Source organism: Solea solea, chromosome 1 (assembly GCF_958295425.1).
Source record: "Solea solea chromosome 1, fSolSol10.1, whole genome shotgun sequence".
NCBI lineage: Eukaryota > Metazoa > Chordata > Actinopteri > Pleuronectiformes > Soleidae > Solea > Solea solea.
This window is the reverse complement of record NC_081134.1, coordinates 11,554,948-11,575,869: the sequence shown is the minus strand read 5'-3', so window position 1 is coordinate 11,575,869 and position 20,922 is coordinate 11,554,948. Positions and strand designations below refer to the sequence as shown.

At 42.3% G+C, this 20,922-nt stretch overlaps 1 protein-coding gene across 3 annotated transcripts in view; it reads left to right on the top strand.

Moving 5' to 3' along the window:
• LOC131458663 (ephrin type-B receptor 1-B) overlaps positions 1-20,922 on the top strand; it is a 156,679-nt gene that overhangs the window by 44,815 nt on the left and 90,942 nt on the right. For all 3 annotated transcript variants that reach the window (XM_058627880.1, XM_058627874.1, XM_058627866.1), the window contains one exon: positions 13,398-13,462. In XM_058627880.1, coding sequence (XP_058483863.1) covers positions 13,406-13,462 — 57 coding nt within the window. In that variant the 5' untranslated portion in view covers positions 13,398-13,405. The remainder of the gene's footprint in view (positions 1-13,397; positions 13,463-20,922) is intronic.

The window sequence follows — 20,922 nt, the reverse complement described above, 5'->3', positions numbered from 1 at the left end:
TAATATTCTCAGGAATTACACAAAGCCTTTCTGCTCTACTTAACATTTGTAATGAAATCTCCCTGGGCTCCTTTTCTGTTGCCCTGTCCCTGGCTTGCCTCTTCTAACACAATGCAGGTCGATGGCAGAGATGACTGGAACACCTGCAGTCATCATTGCCTCTCTGGATCAATACACTGCTGCTTGTGCATTCAGACCTTTCTCATGTTTCAGTCCCCAACTTAAATGAGGACTCAAAGTAGTGTTAAAGAGATAAAAAAAAAAATCTACAGGGGATGATGGACACGCCAGCTTGACACTGTGTCTGCTTTTTTATCGTCTAAATATTTTGATTTACAGAAGTACAGTGATTTGCTCTCCAAGCAGCTCCAAAGTATTAAACACACTTTCTCCTACACACACACACACACACACACACACACACACACACAACACACCCAAAGGTGCACTTATTCCCTCCAACGCAAACACTACTGCCATTTCATCTAAAATACAGCAGGTCCTGAAGGGTTACTGCTCTCTCCAAACAGCTGCAAAGCACTTGTTTCTCCTAGCAGAGCTGTGTACACAACCAACACACACACACGTTGGAAAGACACCTGCATTCTAACCCAGTGACACACAAATAATTCAACAGCGCGGAGCTGCTTTTCCGACTGCGTGAGCTGCCCGTGTCTCCCGTATTTACATGTGCATGTGATGTGAATATGTGAACGCTGAGTGTACAAACTGAGCGGCAAGAGGATATTTACTGCCACTGCTTCTTGCGTGTGACAAAAAACACCCGAGCTTGAAGTGGGCGAGTGGCACTCCATACTTAACGAGGCGTCTCAGCTCTTTAGTTGTATTGCTGTGGCGCAGCAAGCGGAGTGTCACACTTTGACTCCTGGAGCACAGCTCACATCACACCAGTAAACAGCCTCATCTGGCGGGGCCGCTGAGTAAAGTGCTGTCTGGAAACTTTCTGCTTTCCTCCGGCAGCCAGATCTTTAACGGAGAGGGGAACCGCAGGCTGACTTACTGCATCTAAATGCTCACCCTCTGATCCACCCATGCTGTCTGCTTTACATTTACAGTCAACAGGAAGCTTGAAGATACGATATGACAGTATAAAAGAAGATGCATGTTAAAAGTGCTGGTGGATGTTGCCTAAAAGATGACATCTACTGGCTTAGATACTGTTGGAAGAGCAGTGAGAGCCAGAGATATGGCTCATGTTTGCGCTCCCCCCTGGTGTCACTGCACAGCTGTGACATTTGGTGTAATACTGGGCCAAAGCACCCGCGTGCCCTGTCCCTGTTAGTTAGATGAAGTTGGATACAAGGTGCGTATGTTGATTAGAGGGTATTTGTGTTGGTGTGTGGCATGAGATCAAAATTACCCTCAGCTTCCCACCGTGGCAATGTAATGTCTGTGAAATGATATTTACCATCCCAGAAGAGTTCATTGTTTCCACCTAGCTCTGGTTGTGCATTCAAAGTGGCTCGGAGAAAGGAGTAAGGACAGCGAGAGACAAAGATGACGGAAATAAATGACTAATTAATAAAGGGAAAAAGGCTGATGAAGAAGACTTCGTTCTGGGAATACAAATGGTGGCATCGTATGGAAGAACACATTTCTCTTGGGAGCTTGAAGGACAGCCTTTTTTGTCTTTGTATGCCAGCCATTCCAAAAAGCATGGAGGGCATGTGCAGTTATCCACTGCATGGTGAGAGTCTATTTCACTCATACTTCCCAAAGGTTAAAATTATCTCTCCTCTTCTCCCTCTTTCTTCACTCTTATAGATTCTCAATGGAGAAACGTACCCGCCTCTGTCAGCCTCATGCTATAAGGTCAAGATCCTCTGCTGAAAGTTTTTCTTTCAGTCTTAGGACTTTTTTCTACCTCGTATTCCCTTACTGCTGAATGCAGACCCCACCAAAACCCTTGAGGAAAAACAAAGTCCATCTCCAAAATAGTATAGACTTTCCCAGACATATGAACATATACTGCTAGAAGGTGGATTTAGTGTTTAATGGAAAGTATTGAGTTTGCTTGGAGGCAGTGGAGAGGCCACTGGATTTTTTATGGAGATAAAAAATGGCAGAATGAGAGGTGATCTCAACCTGAGCATGTCGACAATTGCCATTGCCAATAGTTTAGCTCTTGGGATGAATTTGCTGTATATGTATGTGCGATGGCAAAGCTCTGGGAGTGTGCGAGCATCTACTGGAGCTGCACTAACGAGATCCCTGAAGAACTCCTCACTCGCGGTTAAGGGAGTGAGATCACACTGTGTTTCCTCTCATTCACACTGGCTTTGCCAGCTCTGTCCCTGTGGTGCCGAGCAAATGTTTGGGGAGTTCCAAACTGAAGCATGAATTACCTGGATCTCACTTGCGTCGGTCAAGGGAGAACGCAGATAAATTGAATAATAGTTTTCCACCTGCATGTCGGCATATGTGCTTTTGCACACACTCACACACACACAAAAAAACAATCAGCGATCCACCCCAGTGGCGTCCTCTCCCAATAGGTTACACATATCGCTGAGACAAAAAGAAAAAAATGAAGCACATCATATGATTGACTCACTCACACCTCCATATGACCGTTAAATCGTCTTACATGCACAGTCGATTCAGACTTAGTGCCTTTTCTCAAGCCCCGTGGGTGCGGGCGATAATTTGACTTTTATTGAAATTCTGCTCCAGTGGGTTCAAGGTGGCTGAAGGTCGTCCTTTTTACTGCCACAGATGAGACGGATGGAGAACAACGAATCAAACCCTCAAGGCTCTCTCTGTGACTCTCTCCCACTTTGTCTTGTCTGTTTTCCTCTCTGCCAGTGGGGAATTATTCAGAAGGCACAAGTCAATTTTGTGGTGCATCCAAACACGGTTAACAACAGTGTTTAATGAGATTGGATATAGCTGGTTGGTGTTTGCCTCTCCTCCTCGAACATGGTCTTCTTTATTACTTTTCAGTGTTACATTGCCTCATTCTCGGTGAGAACTACTAGTGAGAGAGGGGGAGGTAAGGACATATTAGTCTTTTGGGTTTTAAAGGGCAAGCTGTGTTTTCTGTTTAGGAGCGTATGCTCAGATAAATACCAAATGTCTAAGATTTAAATCGGACTCTGAACGGGTCCTAATTAAAGTAATGGAAGGAGCTGTTGTGTCACGTCATTCTTTGTGTGTATAATATTTCTTTATGGGTTTTGGTGGCGTAGTTGTACGTTGATGAATTTTGAAAAAGTGCCACAAAGGAGCAGATCTTGGTACTTACAAAACAGGGCGCTGCCATATGATGGCCCCTCCATGGCTGCGCCTGTCCTCGATTACCTCTCCAATATCTGATTCAATCGCTCTCTTCGTATGAACTGCAGCCTCCTTCCTTCTCCCACTATCTCACTCCCATCTCTTTCTTCCACTTCCTCTGTTTCTTTATCTCTATCTGTCGGAGTTTCCCTCTGACTGGCACACTGGCTCCACATATTACGGGATGGTTATCTCAGTTCAAGTGTGTGACAGAAACGGACAGTGATCCCTTCTGTTGCCCTCCTAAACCACACTTAATTAAATACAATCAGGCAAGTCTGAGATTCCGTTAAAGGAACTGATGTTTGCATATACAGTAAATGAGCTGTATTTATTCATTCATCTATTTTTTTTACCATCATTCTGTGATTCTCTCTTGTAGCAAGCACATGATCGACAAAGTACAATTTGCAGGTGAGAGTATGAGCCGTAAATCCAGTCTCACGACATCCCGTTTTTTCCTTAAAATCTCGTCCCGCCAGACTCTGGTTTACCGCTACTGCTGTTGCTGTTATTGTTTTCAACAGAAGACGAAGGCTGTGGGTGAACTCGGTCCACACATACCGCACAATCTTGTCTGAAGTGAACTGGTCATGTGATCCCGGTGACGTGTAAATGCGGAAAAAGTGTTTCCATTACACTTTTGCGATAAAGTTTGATATCGACGCGTCTGGAAAACGATATTTGAAAGTTTATTTTTTTTAAATTTTTATTGCAATATTTAGGTTTTGCGCATTTCTATGGGAAATGAAAACCCACAAACACACACACTTGCTAATTACAATCCTCAGCACATTAGTTGTAGTTTATACTGCTAAATGTCAGCCTCACACAGTCCCACTGTGACCTGGACATGGTTCTTTTCTGTCAACTTACAGTGTCTCTAGTCAGCAGAAGTGATGACAGGGCCAAGTTAGGACTAACTTCTTGCTCGTATGTGTAAAGTTTAGAAATGTCAATGCTATGGTGGATAGACTTTCATTGTACAGAGACTGTCCCTATGGGAAAATGGGGCAAATTACATTGCCATTTCTTTCATGCTAGCTCTCCAACATAAACAAAGTTTGGTTCTCAATGTGTCCTTTTGCCATTCTTCACTGTGGATGCTGAAGAGTGTTTCTTGGCACAGTTGTCGTGCTGTAAATTGATATTCCTCTGGCTGACATGGTCCGTGACAGCCATTACTTACTTACTTTGAGAAACTGATAGAGGAAATAACTTGGTTGTGTCATTAAAGTGATCGTGTTTCTTCTGTAAATGTTTTTATTGGAAGGAAAGGAGAGTAGGTACAGTAAAAGCAGGAGCTGCAAAGAGACTAAATGACAGTAGGTGGGTGTGGCTGAATGACTGGGGCGACGGCCAAAAGCTTGTTCCACAGCCGGTGAACCACTGGGGAGTAGTCTCCCTCTCCCTGCCTTGCTCTAAATGCTGTTTCTGAGGTGAGGAGCCTGATAAGAGTTGTAATTACCTCATTTTACTGCAGCGCATTGCCAGGTTTCTTAAAAGCAGACAGGCAGGCTGAGGTAATATCAACAGTAATGAATATTGTGATGGTTGTGGGAGGCTAGTTCTGCTTCCATCTGGATTATTGCTTGGACACTCCTGCCACAGCAAACATTAGTAGATGCGGCGCTCATTACTGTGAGTTATGACATGGTTTAATAGCACGTTTCTTGTGTTGGGCAGTTTGTGCAAGTATAACCTTGCATGGTAAGATAATATAGACATTTGCATAATACACAACATGACAATGCACAAGAAACATATCACATATCAGTGGCAGTTGCTCTTAGACAGCAAGGGAAGCTCAGTTTCCTCTAAAATGTTGTCGTTGATGTACTGTGTTGTATTCGCATTTCAATAAAAAAGTGCACTAGGACGTGATTAGAGCGTTTCACTAGCGGTTACCACTGATGATGGATCGCCTTATGTGATTTTTGTATTCCCGTAGCAGCCTCCGCATTAAAACCACTTGAAGCTCAGCTTCAACTGTGACGGTCATTGGACAAATGCGTCAAAAACGTCACTTTAACGGAAGCTCCTCTGGGCTTCTGCACAATGATTGGAGGAAGTGTCTGAAAGGCGGAACCAGTTTTTGATTGACAACGTTGCGGAGACATGCACAACAGCGGCGCCTTTTTCTACCACAGTCCTGTAGTAGCTGGTTGTTGTGTGTTATTTGCTCTGTGATATAGCCCATTATCGTTTGTACATATTCACTGTAAATAAAAAAAAACCCACCATTATAGCATTTCAGTTTTTCCAGAATTTTCCTTATTCGTTGTTGTAGCTGTTCGTTTGCAGAATTTACCAGCAATCACAACCACTGTTTGCATCTATTATGAGTTCACATTGTTTTTTAGAAGATGGTGAGAGGAGTGAGTGCGGGGACAGCAACAGAAATGTTGGCTTTTGACTGGTCCCTGTTTAAAAGTCAGTCTACTGAAGTAACAGCAGAACTCCCAAAAGCGATGTCATCATGAGCAGACTCTCACTCTACATAGATCTACATAGAGGGAGATTGTGTTTCTGCTGTGTGTGTGTGTGTGTGGGGGGGGGGGGGTATACAATGAAATTGAATATCCAGATTATTATTCTGATATAATTTAACGTCTTCTTGGAAATGGTAATATCACCCGTGTTCGGCCTGATCCTGTTTAACATAAACTCTACACCAACTCAATTATGGTTTAGCTATTACTCAGTCTTACTCCTTATCGCTCTCTTATTTTAGAAGTCTGCAAGGAGGAATCATTTCAGGTTTGTTGCACTTATATTGAAATTAATTTGTTTTATTTAATTGACCAATTGGATGGAACTTACTTACTTGTTTAGATTCTTCCCATTTGTTGCTGGTAAAAGACCAGCTCCCTGTTGCCTGTCATTAGCTGGTGGAGGAGAGAGGGAGCAAAGATAAGGAGAAGAAAAGGGAGTGAGGAAAAAAGATGTGGTAATGTGAGGAAGATGAAAGACAGTGGTAAATGGAGAGTGAAGATGTGCGAGGAGAAAGGATGTGCTGGGAGTAAGGGAAAAGCAGATTGAGGGCGATGAGAGACGGATGAGTGGGAGAGGAAAGAGGGAGGAGAAGATGGTGAAGGTAAAGAGAGAGAGAGAGCGAGGGTGGTGGGGTTATGATGAATTAAAGATGACACTCTCCGGCAGCCTGGTTCTAAAGATCACTCTGTCTGCTAATGTAATGTTAATGAATGCAAATGATGTGCCCAACCTCTCCCCCTGACCAGGGGAAGGAATGGAGAGGGAGAGCAAAATGGAAAGAGAGAGCGCAGGATATGTGGGGGTGGGGGGGTGGGGTTGTGTATAAATGTGGTGTTTCTGTGTTGTGCTGGTGGCTGATTGAGTGACTGACCACTAAGATATGATTAGATGCATGAGTCTATTGTCAGCCTGTGGGTGTGCAATGAGTGTGTACCTGTCTGTACATCCTGCCTCAGGGCAGCCTGTTGTGTTTTGCTGCATCCTTTCCAGAATAACAACTTCATGTTGCCAGACCAGGAAGAGTGGAAGGGAAAGAAAGTGTGGCTTTGTTCACCCAGTGCTGCAAGGTTGAATCTTAAGTTTTATGCAGCGTTGCAGCCCAGATGTGTGAGGCCAAGACAATGTCACCTTGCTGTGATGATAGGATAATTTCATCAAGTTCTGCAGATACTACATGCATATTAATTTCCCTCTCATGCGAGGCATTCCTCTTAACATCTGCTGCTAATCTCACATTTGCCTCGGCACCTCCCCTTGTCCTCTCATCTCTCCCACATTTTTCTTTTTGTCTCTGACACTGACCTGGTCTTCTTTCATGCTGAAAATGATTTCCTTGCTCAGGCAGAGCCAGTGTCTGCGGTGTGGAACTTGTGTGTCCCATCACTCCGCACTAATGTCTCAGAGGATGGCAGATTATTCTCTGTTCAATTTTCAAATCAGACACATTGTCATTTTTGTCTTCAGGGAAACATAGCAGTTACATTATTCCTTTTGATGTGTTCCTGTTGACGGTTCTGTATCTTCTATTAAAAGCAAAAGCCCTTCAGTATGAGTGACACAGCTTTTGTGAGGCGCACATCAGAAACATCTCGTGTTTGTGTGTTTGCAAGGATTGCCTCCTTTAACACGGTGACTCAATCAAAGATAACACATGATTCCTCGTCTTCTTATTCTGAAGCTGCCGTGCGCCACAAACACACTCGCAGTATCCAGATCAGCTCGGTGCTCGTCTCGACCTTGCTGTACTTGAGTTGAACTTTCAGGCAAAAAAAAACCCACTTTGTGTGATTTAGAGCTGAAACAATTAATTACTAAATTAATCGACAACTATTTTGATAATTGATTAATCGGTTTGAAGCTTTTTTCGTGATTAAAACAAGATGTAATCACGTTAAGCTTCTTCAATGTGAATATTTTCTTCATTTCTTTGCTCCGGATAACAATGACGTCATTAAAAGTTAATCATTTTTTCTGATATTTTATGGACCAAATGATAATTTATATATAAATATTCGACAGATTAATCGATTATGAAAATAATCGTTAGTTGCAGGTTCAGTGTGAGTGAATGTGTCTACCTCTGTGAGGAAATTCACAACAATTTATTAAGAAAATATTCCATCAAAATTGCCCCCTTTTTTATTCTAATCCCCCAAATTAGCTGATTAGTTTGGGAGACGTCACAGCTTTCACTCTTGTTTGTTTGTTACTGTGTTTTCAGCCCCATATTAAGATGCCAGACACAGCAGGTTACCATGGGACTTCATCATTAAGTGCTCATTTCAGTCCTGCTGATTTCTCGTCTTGGTTTCTCCTCTCCTCTCTCTTTCAATCTCTCACTCCTTTCCACTCTTTCTGCATAACTTCACATCTTGATTTCATTTCAGGGAAAAGATAAACCCTTCTTAAATAATGTCGAACCCCTCGGATCCCGTTTCAGTTTGTTTCACGACCACAAAGAGAAGGCCCCTCTGAGCGCGGCATCCAGCATCTGGACATGATTGTCTCATTGAATTACAAAGTGCATGAGCATCCTTGTAAAGGAGGGCATAGATGAGGGACGGTTGACGGATAGATGAGTGGAAATTATGTGTTATGGGATGGGAAGGAACGTCCGTGGAGAATTGTCAGGCGTATTGACGTAGAAGCCGGGGAGCTTCACAGAGGTGCTTCAGCACATGTTCTATCGACCAGCAGTCGCACAGTCCTACAGACCTGGCAACAAAAGAGGGTAAATTACACAGACATGTTGCCATTTTGACTTTCAAAATTAAAGTCATACACAAAGGCTCACCGCGGGAGGAGACAATTGGCAATCCATTCCTGCCGGACTTTCTTCTCTGAGCAGGCCTTCTTTAGATATGCTTTGGCTCGAGTGCTAGTAGCGTGTGATCGTGCTTGTGTGCGTGATGTATCATGCGACTCCTTGCTGACGTGTAATTGTGTGGAGAGGGCTGCCTTATCGATCTGTAATGCAGGGCCCCATCAATGTTTAATGCAGTCCCTCTCACTCTTTCATTTCTCTCCCTCCCAGTTTCTCTATTCCTCCCTCTCTCTATCTGTGGAAACAGCCGCCTAGCAGTAGGTATTGATCTGTCATTTGCTGCTAATGAGAGGGAGCTCTACGTGCTCTATGGGATTGGGAGATGTAGACCTTCGGTCGAGCCTGGGTTCTGGCTTGGCTCGTGACCTCTGGGTTTTGACTACAGAACACTGATTGGGGATCAGCCTGAGTGAGCCTTACACAGTCCCCTAATCTAACATCCGCTGTATGCTTTAGAGTAACTAATATTCAATGATGTAGTCACAATACATCCTTTGGCCTTGCGGCTCTTTGAATCCATTTAAGGCTGGCTATACTGACACCTACAAGCTATTGTTTTCCAAAAGATTTACGAGCCATGGCTTCATAGTCAACACGAGGCTCTCGGTGTTAATAATTTTCCCACAGACTGAACTGCTTGTGAACCTGGTACTATTTAATTTATCGGAGCTTGTAGGTGAAGCTGACTTAGCAGAATATGAATGTAGAAGAAAACTCTCTGGGCTGTACCTTCTAATCACAAGGGACTACGGCTAGCTGCTGTCTTCGCCTTGTCTTCCAAATGACTTGGTATCTAAAAAGTGAAAGAGTGAGAGAGAGAGAGAGCAGTTAACCAGTTGTGTGGTCAGATATAACTGCAATGAAAACCGGGGAGCCAGGTAAAAGGAGGTCTCATTGTTTTAATGTGTTTTTTTTAACGCTGTAAGTGGAGGAGTAACCTTGCATTAAACTACTAAAACATACAGGGAAGGGGGAAGGTGAATTCAGGGAAACAAGCTGCAAATAGAAACTCACAGTCCCAGCATTTGTTTTTGTGCAAGGAAATTGTTATTTATACAAATTTGTCAAAAGAGAAATATTTTATCCCATAATGACTGGCAGGTTAGATTAGATTATCTCTTCTCATTAAACTCATTGTTTTTAAGCTTTAGTCAGTATTTCAGTGGTAACCCAAAATTTGGCTTTTTCAATTCTTATTAACATGGGTAGATCATTTTTTTAATTATTTTTTCAAACACACCTACTATGTGGATGAACAGCCCCAATATCAGCTCATTTAAAACCCACAAAATGACACATGGAACATCTTCCAAAATCCTGCTATTAGTGGACAGGTGTGTGAGCGAAGGCTGTACAAGCCCCACCCAAATTATTAATAGCCACTTGGCATACTCCATTAACTCATTTGCTATTCTGCAATTTTGCTAATGGCAGACATTTCACATGACATGGGTCATGACATGGGTCATGATTTTTTTTAATCTCCTACCTTGACTGTCTTGTGCCTCCCTCTCCCTCTCCCTCCTTTCCTTTTAAAAGGAAATGGAAAATGGCCAACCAAGTGCCTGTGTGATTTGACTAAAGCTTTTGTGATTTCCCCTGAGAAAGGTTTGGCAGTCCCCACAACACTGGCTGGCGCTAAGGGCTGTTTCATGCTCCTATCTCCCCAGCTGACAGCAAGTCGCACAGGCAGGCTTGCGGGAGCCGGCTGGCTGGCAGGCTGTGGAAACTAGACAAGGCAAGGCTGATCTTAAGGAAATTGAAATACTCTGATGGAAGCCGGGTATGAACAAGGCTGTCATTGTAGGTGTACACAGACAATTGTTCTTTTAGTTGCCGGGTAAATGAAAATGCGCACATATTGTGCGTGCCTGCAAGTGCTGTGTGTGCCAGTGTGCGTGTCGTAAAACGTGCGAGTTGAATGAAAGTGAATTACGGTAATTTGTTTTATGTCTGAGGACAGTTTTTCTCAGTAACTGGGGATTGGCATTTAAAGACTGCTTTCCAATCTACTGATGACTTGTCAGTCACCCTAAGTTCTTTTTTGTTTTGTTTTTGTTTTTGTTTTTTTTTAACCCAAAGCCATTTTAGTTGCAGTTGACAGGCTTTGAGTGCTCCATCATTTGTGATGATTTCTAAATCACTGCATGCTCGGTGCAAGGGACAGCTGCGGGAGTGCATCCTGTGTAGGAGCCGGTAAAGGCAGGCTGCTGAGTGCTGGAACACTTTGTGAATGAAGACACCGTTGTGCATTTTAATCGGAGTGAGGCATCTCCTTCATCAACATCACATGTGGGCATTGCTCGCCAACCGACACAACAGCTGCAGTTTGTCTGATCGTTCCCACACACCCCCACTTATCCACAGATCATCGCCCACTAATACCATCAAACTAGTCTCCCAGTTTGTATCTGTTTGGCTACAGCAAAAATAACCGAGGGCGTGTTGTGGTAGGAAGACGTCAGAGTGAGGAAAATTATGACCCGTTTCTCTCCATAAGATGGAAGGTTTAGGCCTGATAATATACTTGTTTGATACACGTGATATTATGAATCCATCATTACTCTGTTATAGCCAATAAATCTGCGCGCGTGTGTGTGTGTGTAAGAGAGAGAGAGTTGCATGTTTTATAACTGCCATTCTCCTCTTTTCTTTACTGGAGCTATATCAAGTTTCCAGATTCCAATGTGCCAACTAGGCAGATATTAATCAATACAAAGATGACAAACGTCTTGGGTGAGCTGCCAGACCCTATTTGTCAACAATGTGTCACTGACGATTAGTAAGCGATGAGAGAGCAAGAGCAACTCTCAGAATGTTGTGTTCTTGTATTTCACATGGTGCCAGACAGGACAGTGTGGTTAATACAAGTCCAAAGTGAGGTAGATGAATTCACATCTTTTCCATTCACAGAGAGAATTCCCTCCTGTCTGTAACTGTCCCCCCCCCCCATATTTGTTTGTAAACCCACAAGTTAAAGGTTTCCCCTGCTGATTAAAGCACATACAGTACACGTAACACATGACTTTGGGATTTAGGTTTAAGTATTTGTTTTCATAAACATGGGCTGACGAGGACAGACGGAAAAGTACAAAGCAACTCGACAGCTCTAGTTTTCAGGGAATGTCCCCTCTGTGAGTAAACACTGGGGATGTTTGGCCTGCGAGAGCTTCCTCTGTTTTTGTGCAGCCTCTCTTTGGATAAACAACATGACATAGTTCAGCAATCACATGAAACCACACGCAAACTCATACAGGGTTTGTCATGTACTCGCACAACTAGTCATTTTTAAATGAAAATTACAATTTGAATCAATGCAGTTTGCAAATCACATTTGCGCACATGTATACTTACATAGTTTTCATCTGTCCATTTCATTGTTCCATGACCTATCATTTTCTTACTGGAATATTACCATATTGTTTAATTACTGTATTGAACACAGTTGCATCTCCTATGCTTATTTAAAAAATAAAATGCTTATAGTGTAAATCATATAGTATATATCTTTAACACCTAAGTCTCAAAATGTCCGTCTGGACACTTCCAATATCTTCCAGTTATTCCCAATTTACTGCATGTTTAAGTACTGTTTTTCATTCAAAATGACAAACAAATGACAAACAAAAAGGTTTATTTAGAAATAACACATTTTTAAATTTGAACAGTAAAAAACATATTTACAATACATGTTTTTGAGTCTTTGTCTCTCAAAGTGCAAAAACAGACCAACAAAATGGAAGTTATCCACAGGTGGTCTTTACACTCTCTCCTCTCTGGTGACAAAGATGCTAATTCTCTGGCTTCCTGAAACAGCGTGAGGGAAATTACCTTAATAACCACATGTTGTTGTTGGCAACTATGGTACTACACTAATGCAAACGTGCACTTGATAGAGATAATGTTATGTCTTTCCTCTTCCTCCTTAACTGACACATAGGAACACACATCAAGTCACTTCACCCGTAAAAGAAATAAATGAAATGTGGACTTTGAAAAACTCTTTTAGCTTTACACGTCTTGTAGTACGTCAATTTATGCTGCTCATATTTACCACTCTTCGACGTTCAAGTTATTTTGTGAGTACTCCCACTGATGTGTTTATAACTTTGAAACAGTCTCTTCTGAGGCTCTAACGCGGGTAACATTCATTTTGTTTTATGAAAAAAGTGTCCATTGCACTCAGTAACACATCTTAACACGACACGTCTTTAATTTAAAAATTTCATCTCTGTTTGATTTGTTTCTCTATTATTTGACGTCGTCTGGCACTCGATTTGGACCCAGTTTTAAATGTGGTGGCCCCGCCTGTAATAGAAGAGAACTACAGAATATAGAAAATTGAACTACATCCCTACTACAAAATGTCATCATCTTTAAGAGCAATTACAATGAAATATTTTCTCTAAATGAAAACATTTTTCCAACACAAACATGGTGCAAATACACGTGCACTAACAGAAGAGGGATGCACACTCGGTCGCGTCATGCTCACACAGACAGAACATAATACAAGCTCAGCACTTAACAGTGTGTCAGGCCTCTCAGACATCTCTTCCAATGCCAAGGCTTTGTCTCTGTGTCTCTTGTCTTTGAACGCGTCTCGCTCGAGATGGATGAAACGCCGCAAAACATTCATCTCCTCTCTGTTCATCAATGATAGTGTCAAGTGATCACTGGGCCTTGAATGCAGTTCAGCTGCTGGAGCGATACTCAAAATAGCTTCTTTGTTTTTTCGAGGCTAACCGCTGTCTTTCTCTTCCTTTTTTCTCTGCTGCAGAGACTGTGATGGACACTCGGGTGGCCACAGCTGAACTGGGCTGGACAGCATATCCTAACTCTGGGGTAAGTCTCTCATGCAGATGCAGGTATCTCAGGAGCTTCTCTTCAAGCGCTCTCTGTCGTGAGGAGAACAGCTTGGGTTGATGTGTAACATGACACACACAGTGCTGTTGCCAGACAGATTAATAGACAGGAAGGCAGGCAGGATGGGAGTATATAGTTTTTAAGTAGTGCACAATGTAGCCCCTGATATGAGTATTATTTTCTCTCTGCCCTGACATGTGTCCATTATGTCTTAATGACATAATGGACACATGTAAGCCCTCAGAACACTGCACCTAAGTCTCAGTAAATGGAAGCTGAGCTATACAGTAGATGTAATAATACTGTAATGATACATTAATGCAGGGAAGTGACTGTATTAGGATGAGACGGGGGAGGAGGAGCTGAGAGAGTGGAAAATGCCGAGGGCTTTTTCAAAATTTCAGCAAACTATTTTCAACCTGTATGTAGGTGCATGCACACGGAAGGAGTGGAAATAGAATAAAGTGCCAAGTCATTTTTTTCACACTATCAGAGGTATGATTGCCCTATTACATTAATGGACCAAAAGAGAATTTTAAGACCTGGTTCGCGGTGCTGTAATTCAATAATTGAATGAAAAGCTTCATAGCCCAACGTGGATAACCTAGACGGGGCAGGAAACATCCAGGCCATACAATGACTGTTTCCTACATTTTCTGGGTCTTTGGGTCTTTATGGGGCATTTTACACACGTGTAAAGGGAGTCTTTACTAGATTTGCTCTGTTCAAACACTGGAGAGTGTGCCAGCACACTTTTTTATCCCCCCTGCGAAGGATTAGTAACTGAAACATCTCAGAACCAGGGGTAACCTAGGGTGTAGATTACGGATCCTTAATCCAGGACCACCATACAAATGTAATGTTTCTTCGGGGATGGGATCATGATAACCTTGCCTGCAGCTTGTTGAGGTCTCATCACTTTATCAATGTAACAAAAATAACACTTGATTTCATAGTCTACAATGTATGTAAATATATGCACATTTATTAGAACTCTTCATGATTCTGTAATATTCATAAATTGTTACACTTCACATCCGTGAATATTAGCAGCAGGAAAATAATAGAATGAGTTTGTAAGACTTCAGTTTAAAAGGAGCTTAGAAGGAGCAGCTGATGTGTAATTATATTGTGCCAGGATAATGATTAGTGTGACAATACCTTATGTCCTTCCTGTTTAATTCTGAAATGATACACTTTGCTGCACAATTTTTGGAGATTGTGTAGACTTTTTCCACAACAGGAGCGGAAACTAGTCACAATAACACCAGTTAACATCACACGGCCCTCTTTCAACCTTTTGACCAGTGGAAAAGGAGCTTTACACAACATGCGAGGATGAACATTATTTTCATTTTGAGCATTTCTCACATTGTCACGTTGTTTTTCGCCGTGGAAAGAAAAGAAGATTACCGAGTTAAGACATCTTCTGTGCTATTTGCATCAAAGCGTTTTCAGTCCAGCAATCCTCCAGGCCCACAGAGCCTCTTGTCTGTGTTGAGCATAGTTTTTTTAAGCCACTCATGTTATAACAGTTCAGGCAGGGGGAGACCTGCTGTAGGGAGAGTGAGACTCATCCCGTTCACTGGTGGAGCTTACCCTGCTCCACAGCAGTCCCGACTGTGCCGGCGTAAAGTGTGAGAGATTGCGGTGTGAATTTTGTTGAATTGCACATTTGCACACATGCACATAATCACATACAGACTTAAATGCAGCAGGTTTCAAATTGATTTTCTGCTGTGTGGGAGCTTAATATAAAATGATATTAAACCCGCGGCTCTCATCTCAGAGGGCTGCAGGTGCATCAATTTGTTTGTGCACCGTGCCGTTGACTTTGCAATTAAGCATTTAATGAAGGCACATTATTGCGTATCTCACATCGCAGACATAATGTCATGCATCAGCTTCAAGCAAAAGGTAGACTTAAAAGAAATAATCGGGCGAATGCACATAACCATGAGCTGAAACGGGTAGTGAAGAGGACACTTTTTGAACTTGTCAACCTTCCTCTTGACCACTCACAGAACACTAATTTGACACCTAATTAAAGTCCTGTAATTCCTTCAAGAGTTTATAAGAAGTGTGTGTGTGTGTTTATATTTGGCTGACCTTACGCGCTTTATTTTGAAGGATAGTGAAAGCAGTGTCATTAGTTCCAGTCGTGCAGACATGAAGACGTATCAGGGTTGGCCACGCGGGTGTAAAATTGAGTGGTGGTATGCAAATGCACATTCTATATTAGCATCTACTCGAGAGAAGGAGAGCTCATGAGGCAAACAGATGTGTACAGCAACAGAAAAAGAAAAAAAAAAGCACACTTTTATCCCACACACGCACACACGTCTTAATGATTTTACTTATTAGGTTACACTATTAAAAGAAAATCAGTTAACACAAGAAGATTGATGCTGGAGAAATTAAACTATTACATGGTAATGAGTAGCACGGGTTTCCAAATTATTTTTACATGCATGACAAAATGACCACCCCCCCCCCCCCCCCCCAACATGGAAAATGACACCGCAGCAGTAATGAAGTAGTCTAGAAAATGAAGATCTGGACTGATACTGAAGCTGCAAATCCTTACATGTACACAAAAGGCTTTACGTTTTGTGTAGAAAGCATGAAACCCACAAATGCACAATCAGATTAATCTATAAGTATGCACACTATCGATTAGTAATAGTTAAAATCTTGTTTCCCTCTAGACGCCTCCATCATGCCTTCAGGCAATAGTGCAAACCATCGCACCACCCTAATGTTAACTGAAATAATAATGGATCAATACAGATTTGAGACGTAGTGGGGATGGAGTAATGAGATAACCCACCACTTGTCGTGTAATATGAGGTTTTAATTATCCCACCGTTTTCTCATGGTAATCCGGTTTCTCATGTACATAATGCGGTGGAATGACCAAACAATGACAACTGACAATAGATGTGGGATAGTTATGTAGTGGGGGAAATAAAATAAAACATAGGAAATGAGTAAGGCTGTTTGTCTCCTTTTTTAAAAAATGAAGAAAAAAAAAAAAAAGAATTGCTCCGGAACTACACTGTTAGGCCCACAGGAAACGTTTGCGTGTCACCCATATGCTCTTAACACTCAGCTTAATTTAACTAATAAAGTAATGTAGTCTAATGCACCTCCCCATCCAGCTACATGAAGCCTCTAATCATCTGTTGCATTGAAAGCGAAATTATAGAGAAGTATAAATGTTAAATGTATACATTTAATGGGGAGCTTTGCAGGATTTTGACTCTAATTTAACAGCTTCTGAGTCATTGTGATGGTTAACTTAAAACCAGCCAGAATCAGGTGTGGAATTTCTTCCCGGCAATACACACACACACACACACTCCCTAGCCAGGTAATGGCTACAGGATTAAGACACTGACATTTTTTTTAGACAGTCAATAGTCGACAAAAAAGAAGCACAGAAAACTGTTGCCGGAGGAAGCGAGGAAATGACAACGAGGGGCGTCACACTGGCTTATTTTGAATGGCAAGAATTGAAAAACCCCGCTCCACGGCTTGTGTTTGCCAGCTCAGGTGAAAACAAATGCTCATGGCAAGGAAAGGGGGAAATTGAGTTTTTCCGACATTGAGGATATAGAAGTGGTAGACCACGGATGGATGTTTACGGTGGTGTCGTAAAAAGTATAAACTCTGCAACTGTAGGGGGAGCTCTGTAGAGAAAAAGGTGCTTTACACCGCTCCACAACTCCTCCCAAAATGAGCATGAAATTGAATAAACATGTTCATTTTGGAGAATTAGATGAAGAATGTGAAAATTATAACCACCAGGAAGGTTGTTTTTTTGTTAAAACTATAAAATGTTAATAAGGTGCACCTAATAACCTGCAAATGAACTGAATGGTCGTTTGTCTTCAGTTTTATTTCTGTGAGCTTTTTCCTTTTTGACATCAAAAAGTGATTCGTCCATTTCAAAGCCTTTTAAAGACTTTTAACTTCAAGACATATGCCAGGAAGGAATTATGGGCTTTTAGAAAATAAGAAACAGGGGTTTCTTTACCTTAATGTCTCTTCTTTAATAATCTAGATAAAAGGGGAACCAGGAGAACCATTGTGGGTGTGTGACCGGGGTAGACAGGAAGGAGATAAAGGTGAGAGATTAGAGGAAGAGAAATATGGTAGTGTGGCTGAAAGGTTGCAGGATTAGGAAGGGGGGGTAGGGAGGGATTAGGAGAAACCGGAGTCAGGGGGGTAAAAGATCAATTGTGTGTGTGAATGGGGCAAAAAAAAGCAGCTGTGGATATGTGTGTGGAGGGGAGCTTCGGTTAACTCATGTGACTCTTGGAGGTCAAAGACACAGTCCAGGCTTTAAGGTGAGGGAGGGGGGGTGATGGGGTCAGATGGGTGGCGCTGACAGAGGCTGTGGGTGCTGTCAAGTGTGGAGAAGCAGGGCAGACTCGGGGCAGGGAGGTGGGAGGTGTGGAGGATAAATGCTGTGAGACATGACAGACAGGGAAAGACATGAGGAGTGAGTCACAAGCAGAAAGATGAAGAGGATATTTTGGAGCAATCCCCTTTTTTAATGCAGGTGCATGAGAAGGGACAGAGACAGACTGGGTCTTACCCTGACATCATCGTCTAAATTTACACTCACTTGTATGTCCACACGAGGGCTTGTGTGTGTGCTCACGCATAAATTCAAGAGTGTTTTTCACCGAGTGTACTTTTGCTAAGTACACCTGCATATGCAAGTGCGTGGATCTGCAGGGGCCGTAGAGGAAGAGGCGATTTGGCGATTGTGTGCTGCCTGGCTCTCCCGCGGGGGCCTATGCAAAACTCCTGTGGGCCTTAAACGGACAGGTGTCAGCATACACTCAGTGTTTCCTAAAGATCTATAACGGCCACCTCACCATATGCTGACCACATTCAATACACCTCAATTATTCATACCGTGACAGACAGAGAGGCAGTGATTCAGTCTGTGGGTGTAAGGGAACACAGGAGGAAATGGTAAATTGAGGAAGAGGAAAAAGAGCAAAGGAGAAAGGGGTTGATTGAATGTAGATGATAAGAGTCAGGGGGAGATGGGAAGCAAAGCATACAGAGGTTGAAGGACAAGGCGTAGGAAAAAAAGAGAAAGAGATGGATGGAGGTGAACTTTGAACCTGCAGAGCCTGAGCGGAAAATGGAATGGGAATAGAAAAACGTCGAGTGAGTCACGCTGGCTGTGCTTCGGTGGCCAGGTGAGAGAAGTGCCTTCATTACGAGTGCACACTCCAACAATAACTCCACGTAAAAATGAAAATTGATAAGCAAATGCATTCACAGTGGTGTTATTTTTACAATTTCACAAGGTTTATTTAAATTTTATGTTGGGCAAGTTAGACCCTGACATTAAGTCTTCCCCAGTACATCCCAATGCTTCTTAGTGGGGTTAAGGTCTGGACTCAACCTTAATGATGTTTGTGATTCCTGGCATTTCCGTTTTGGTATATGCCCCAAAAACCTGGTCATTCAGTATATTTAGAAAATCCGCTGGCATATTTTATTGGGCACATAACATTGCTTAATATAGTGAGAACGTGTATGTATTAGTGCATGTTAAATAAATGCACATATCAGTCAGAGACCTGTTACATTTGACTTGTTATCATTTAACCTGGTTACTGAGTATGACTTACTTGTGTAGCCACAGAGGTGAATTGGCTCTAAGCTCAGACACCTCTCCTCAGCATGATGACTAGAGACAACAAATCAGTAAGATAACAACTGGCTGAGTGTGTGTCTGTGTCGTTGTGTTGGGGTGTGTTTTGTTATTCTGTGTTTTTTTCTTTTTCTGTTGAACTACTCACATTTTAGCTCCAAGCTTTTGTTTCTGTAAATTTCTTTTACCTTCCAGATCTCATTAGCAAATGAGACGTGGCCCAGAAAACAGCAGCTCTCCATTGTAGTGACAGACAGAGCAGAATATTTCACTGTTTGTGCACAACAAAAGAAATATTGTTACAAGCTAAATCAGGCTTGTTCAAAATTGAAATGGTGTGCCACTTCTGACTTTTTTTTTTCATCTTCTTTTTTTTCTTTTTACAATACCCCCATTTTCTGTTTTCCGTCTATTATTGATGTCCTTCCTGTGGATTTTCCCTCGATATTTTCGCATGCAAGAATTCTCTTGGATGTATCAGGACCCAGACTTTTTCATCAGAGAATAAATAAAAGAACAAAATGACGTGGAGCTCAAAGGAGACTCAAGTCTATCCCTACTTCTTATGGATTTGGAGGAGTGTGAAGGAGTGGCTGAATTTGTGAATGTGTAAGTTATTATGGGTCTTCCAGTACCTGCTATTTCAGTCCCACAGAGCTGGGAGAAATAGCAGTAAATTCCCTTTATTCCTGCCCTCCAAATTTTTACCCACACTGAGTGTCTTTGTGTCTTTTTCCCCAGCTTCTCTGTCCTAAGAATAGAGACTCTTTCTGCTCGATCCTCACCAAACCAACATGGACCTCAGCCCTCATTCTATCACTGACTTGTGACTTGAGGATGGGGCTGTCAGGTGTCATCCTTTGCAGCATTTTTGCAGAATATATGCAGACAGGCAGGGCTCCCCCTCTGCATCCCAAAGCCTATACCCTGCCATTTCCCTGTCCCCCGCTGACATGCTCTTTGTGGTTCGTCCCTAAATGGTCTCGCCTTGGGCGTCGGGGATCCTGCAGGGTGGCAGCTTTCATTCCCTTTGTGAAATTACTCTCACTCTTTTTATCGCTTCTTATCTCATCCCATATCTGTTCATTTTTCCAGTCCTCAATTTTTTTTTTTAAATTATTTAGGGGCTGTCCACACGGCGTTGTAGGGGACCAGAAACATATACTGAATGCGTTACTTAAAACGATGACGTCATATTCCCACCTCTCTCTTGCGCTGGCATTCATTGTCTTGCGTTTGAAGTTTGTTTGACAGTTTTACAAACTACTGTCAATGAAAAGTAACTAAAATCAGACAGTAGGTATCACTAGAACACGTCCTGTCTTTAGCAACATGACACACGGGAGTGAAAAAAAAAGCGTTGAATCGAAAAATAAACAGAGGAGAAAACAAAAGCATATTTTCACAGACACTATTCTGACTTGAATAAACATTGCTTCACGCACCGTCAGCTGCACTGCACATCCACAGCTTGTGCACTCCGTCTCCCACTCTTCGGCTGCAGTAAATACGGTTAGATGGATCTCACTCGTGAGGAAGAACTGTGCATTTCCCTCTCGGAAAGTATTTAGGTTTATGACAGAAAGTCACTGTAAAGTCGCTAAATATGCACACGGAAACATCACGAAACATAAACAAACAGACCTTAATTGCATTTCTTTCCCCTGGCTGGGTTCATGCTGTCTCTGTTTCTGTTATTATTATATCTGCATTGCGTACAACGTCTTCTTCTCTGTTTTTGATGTAGCGTTACAGT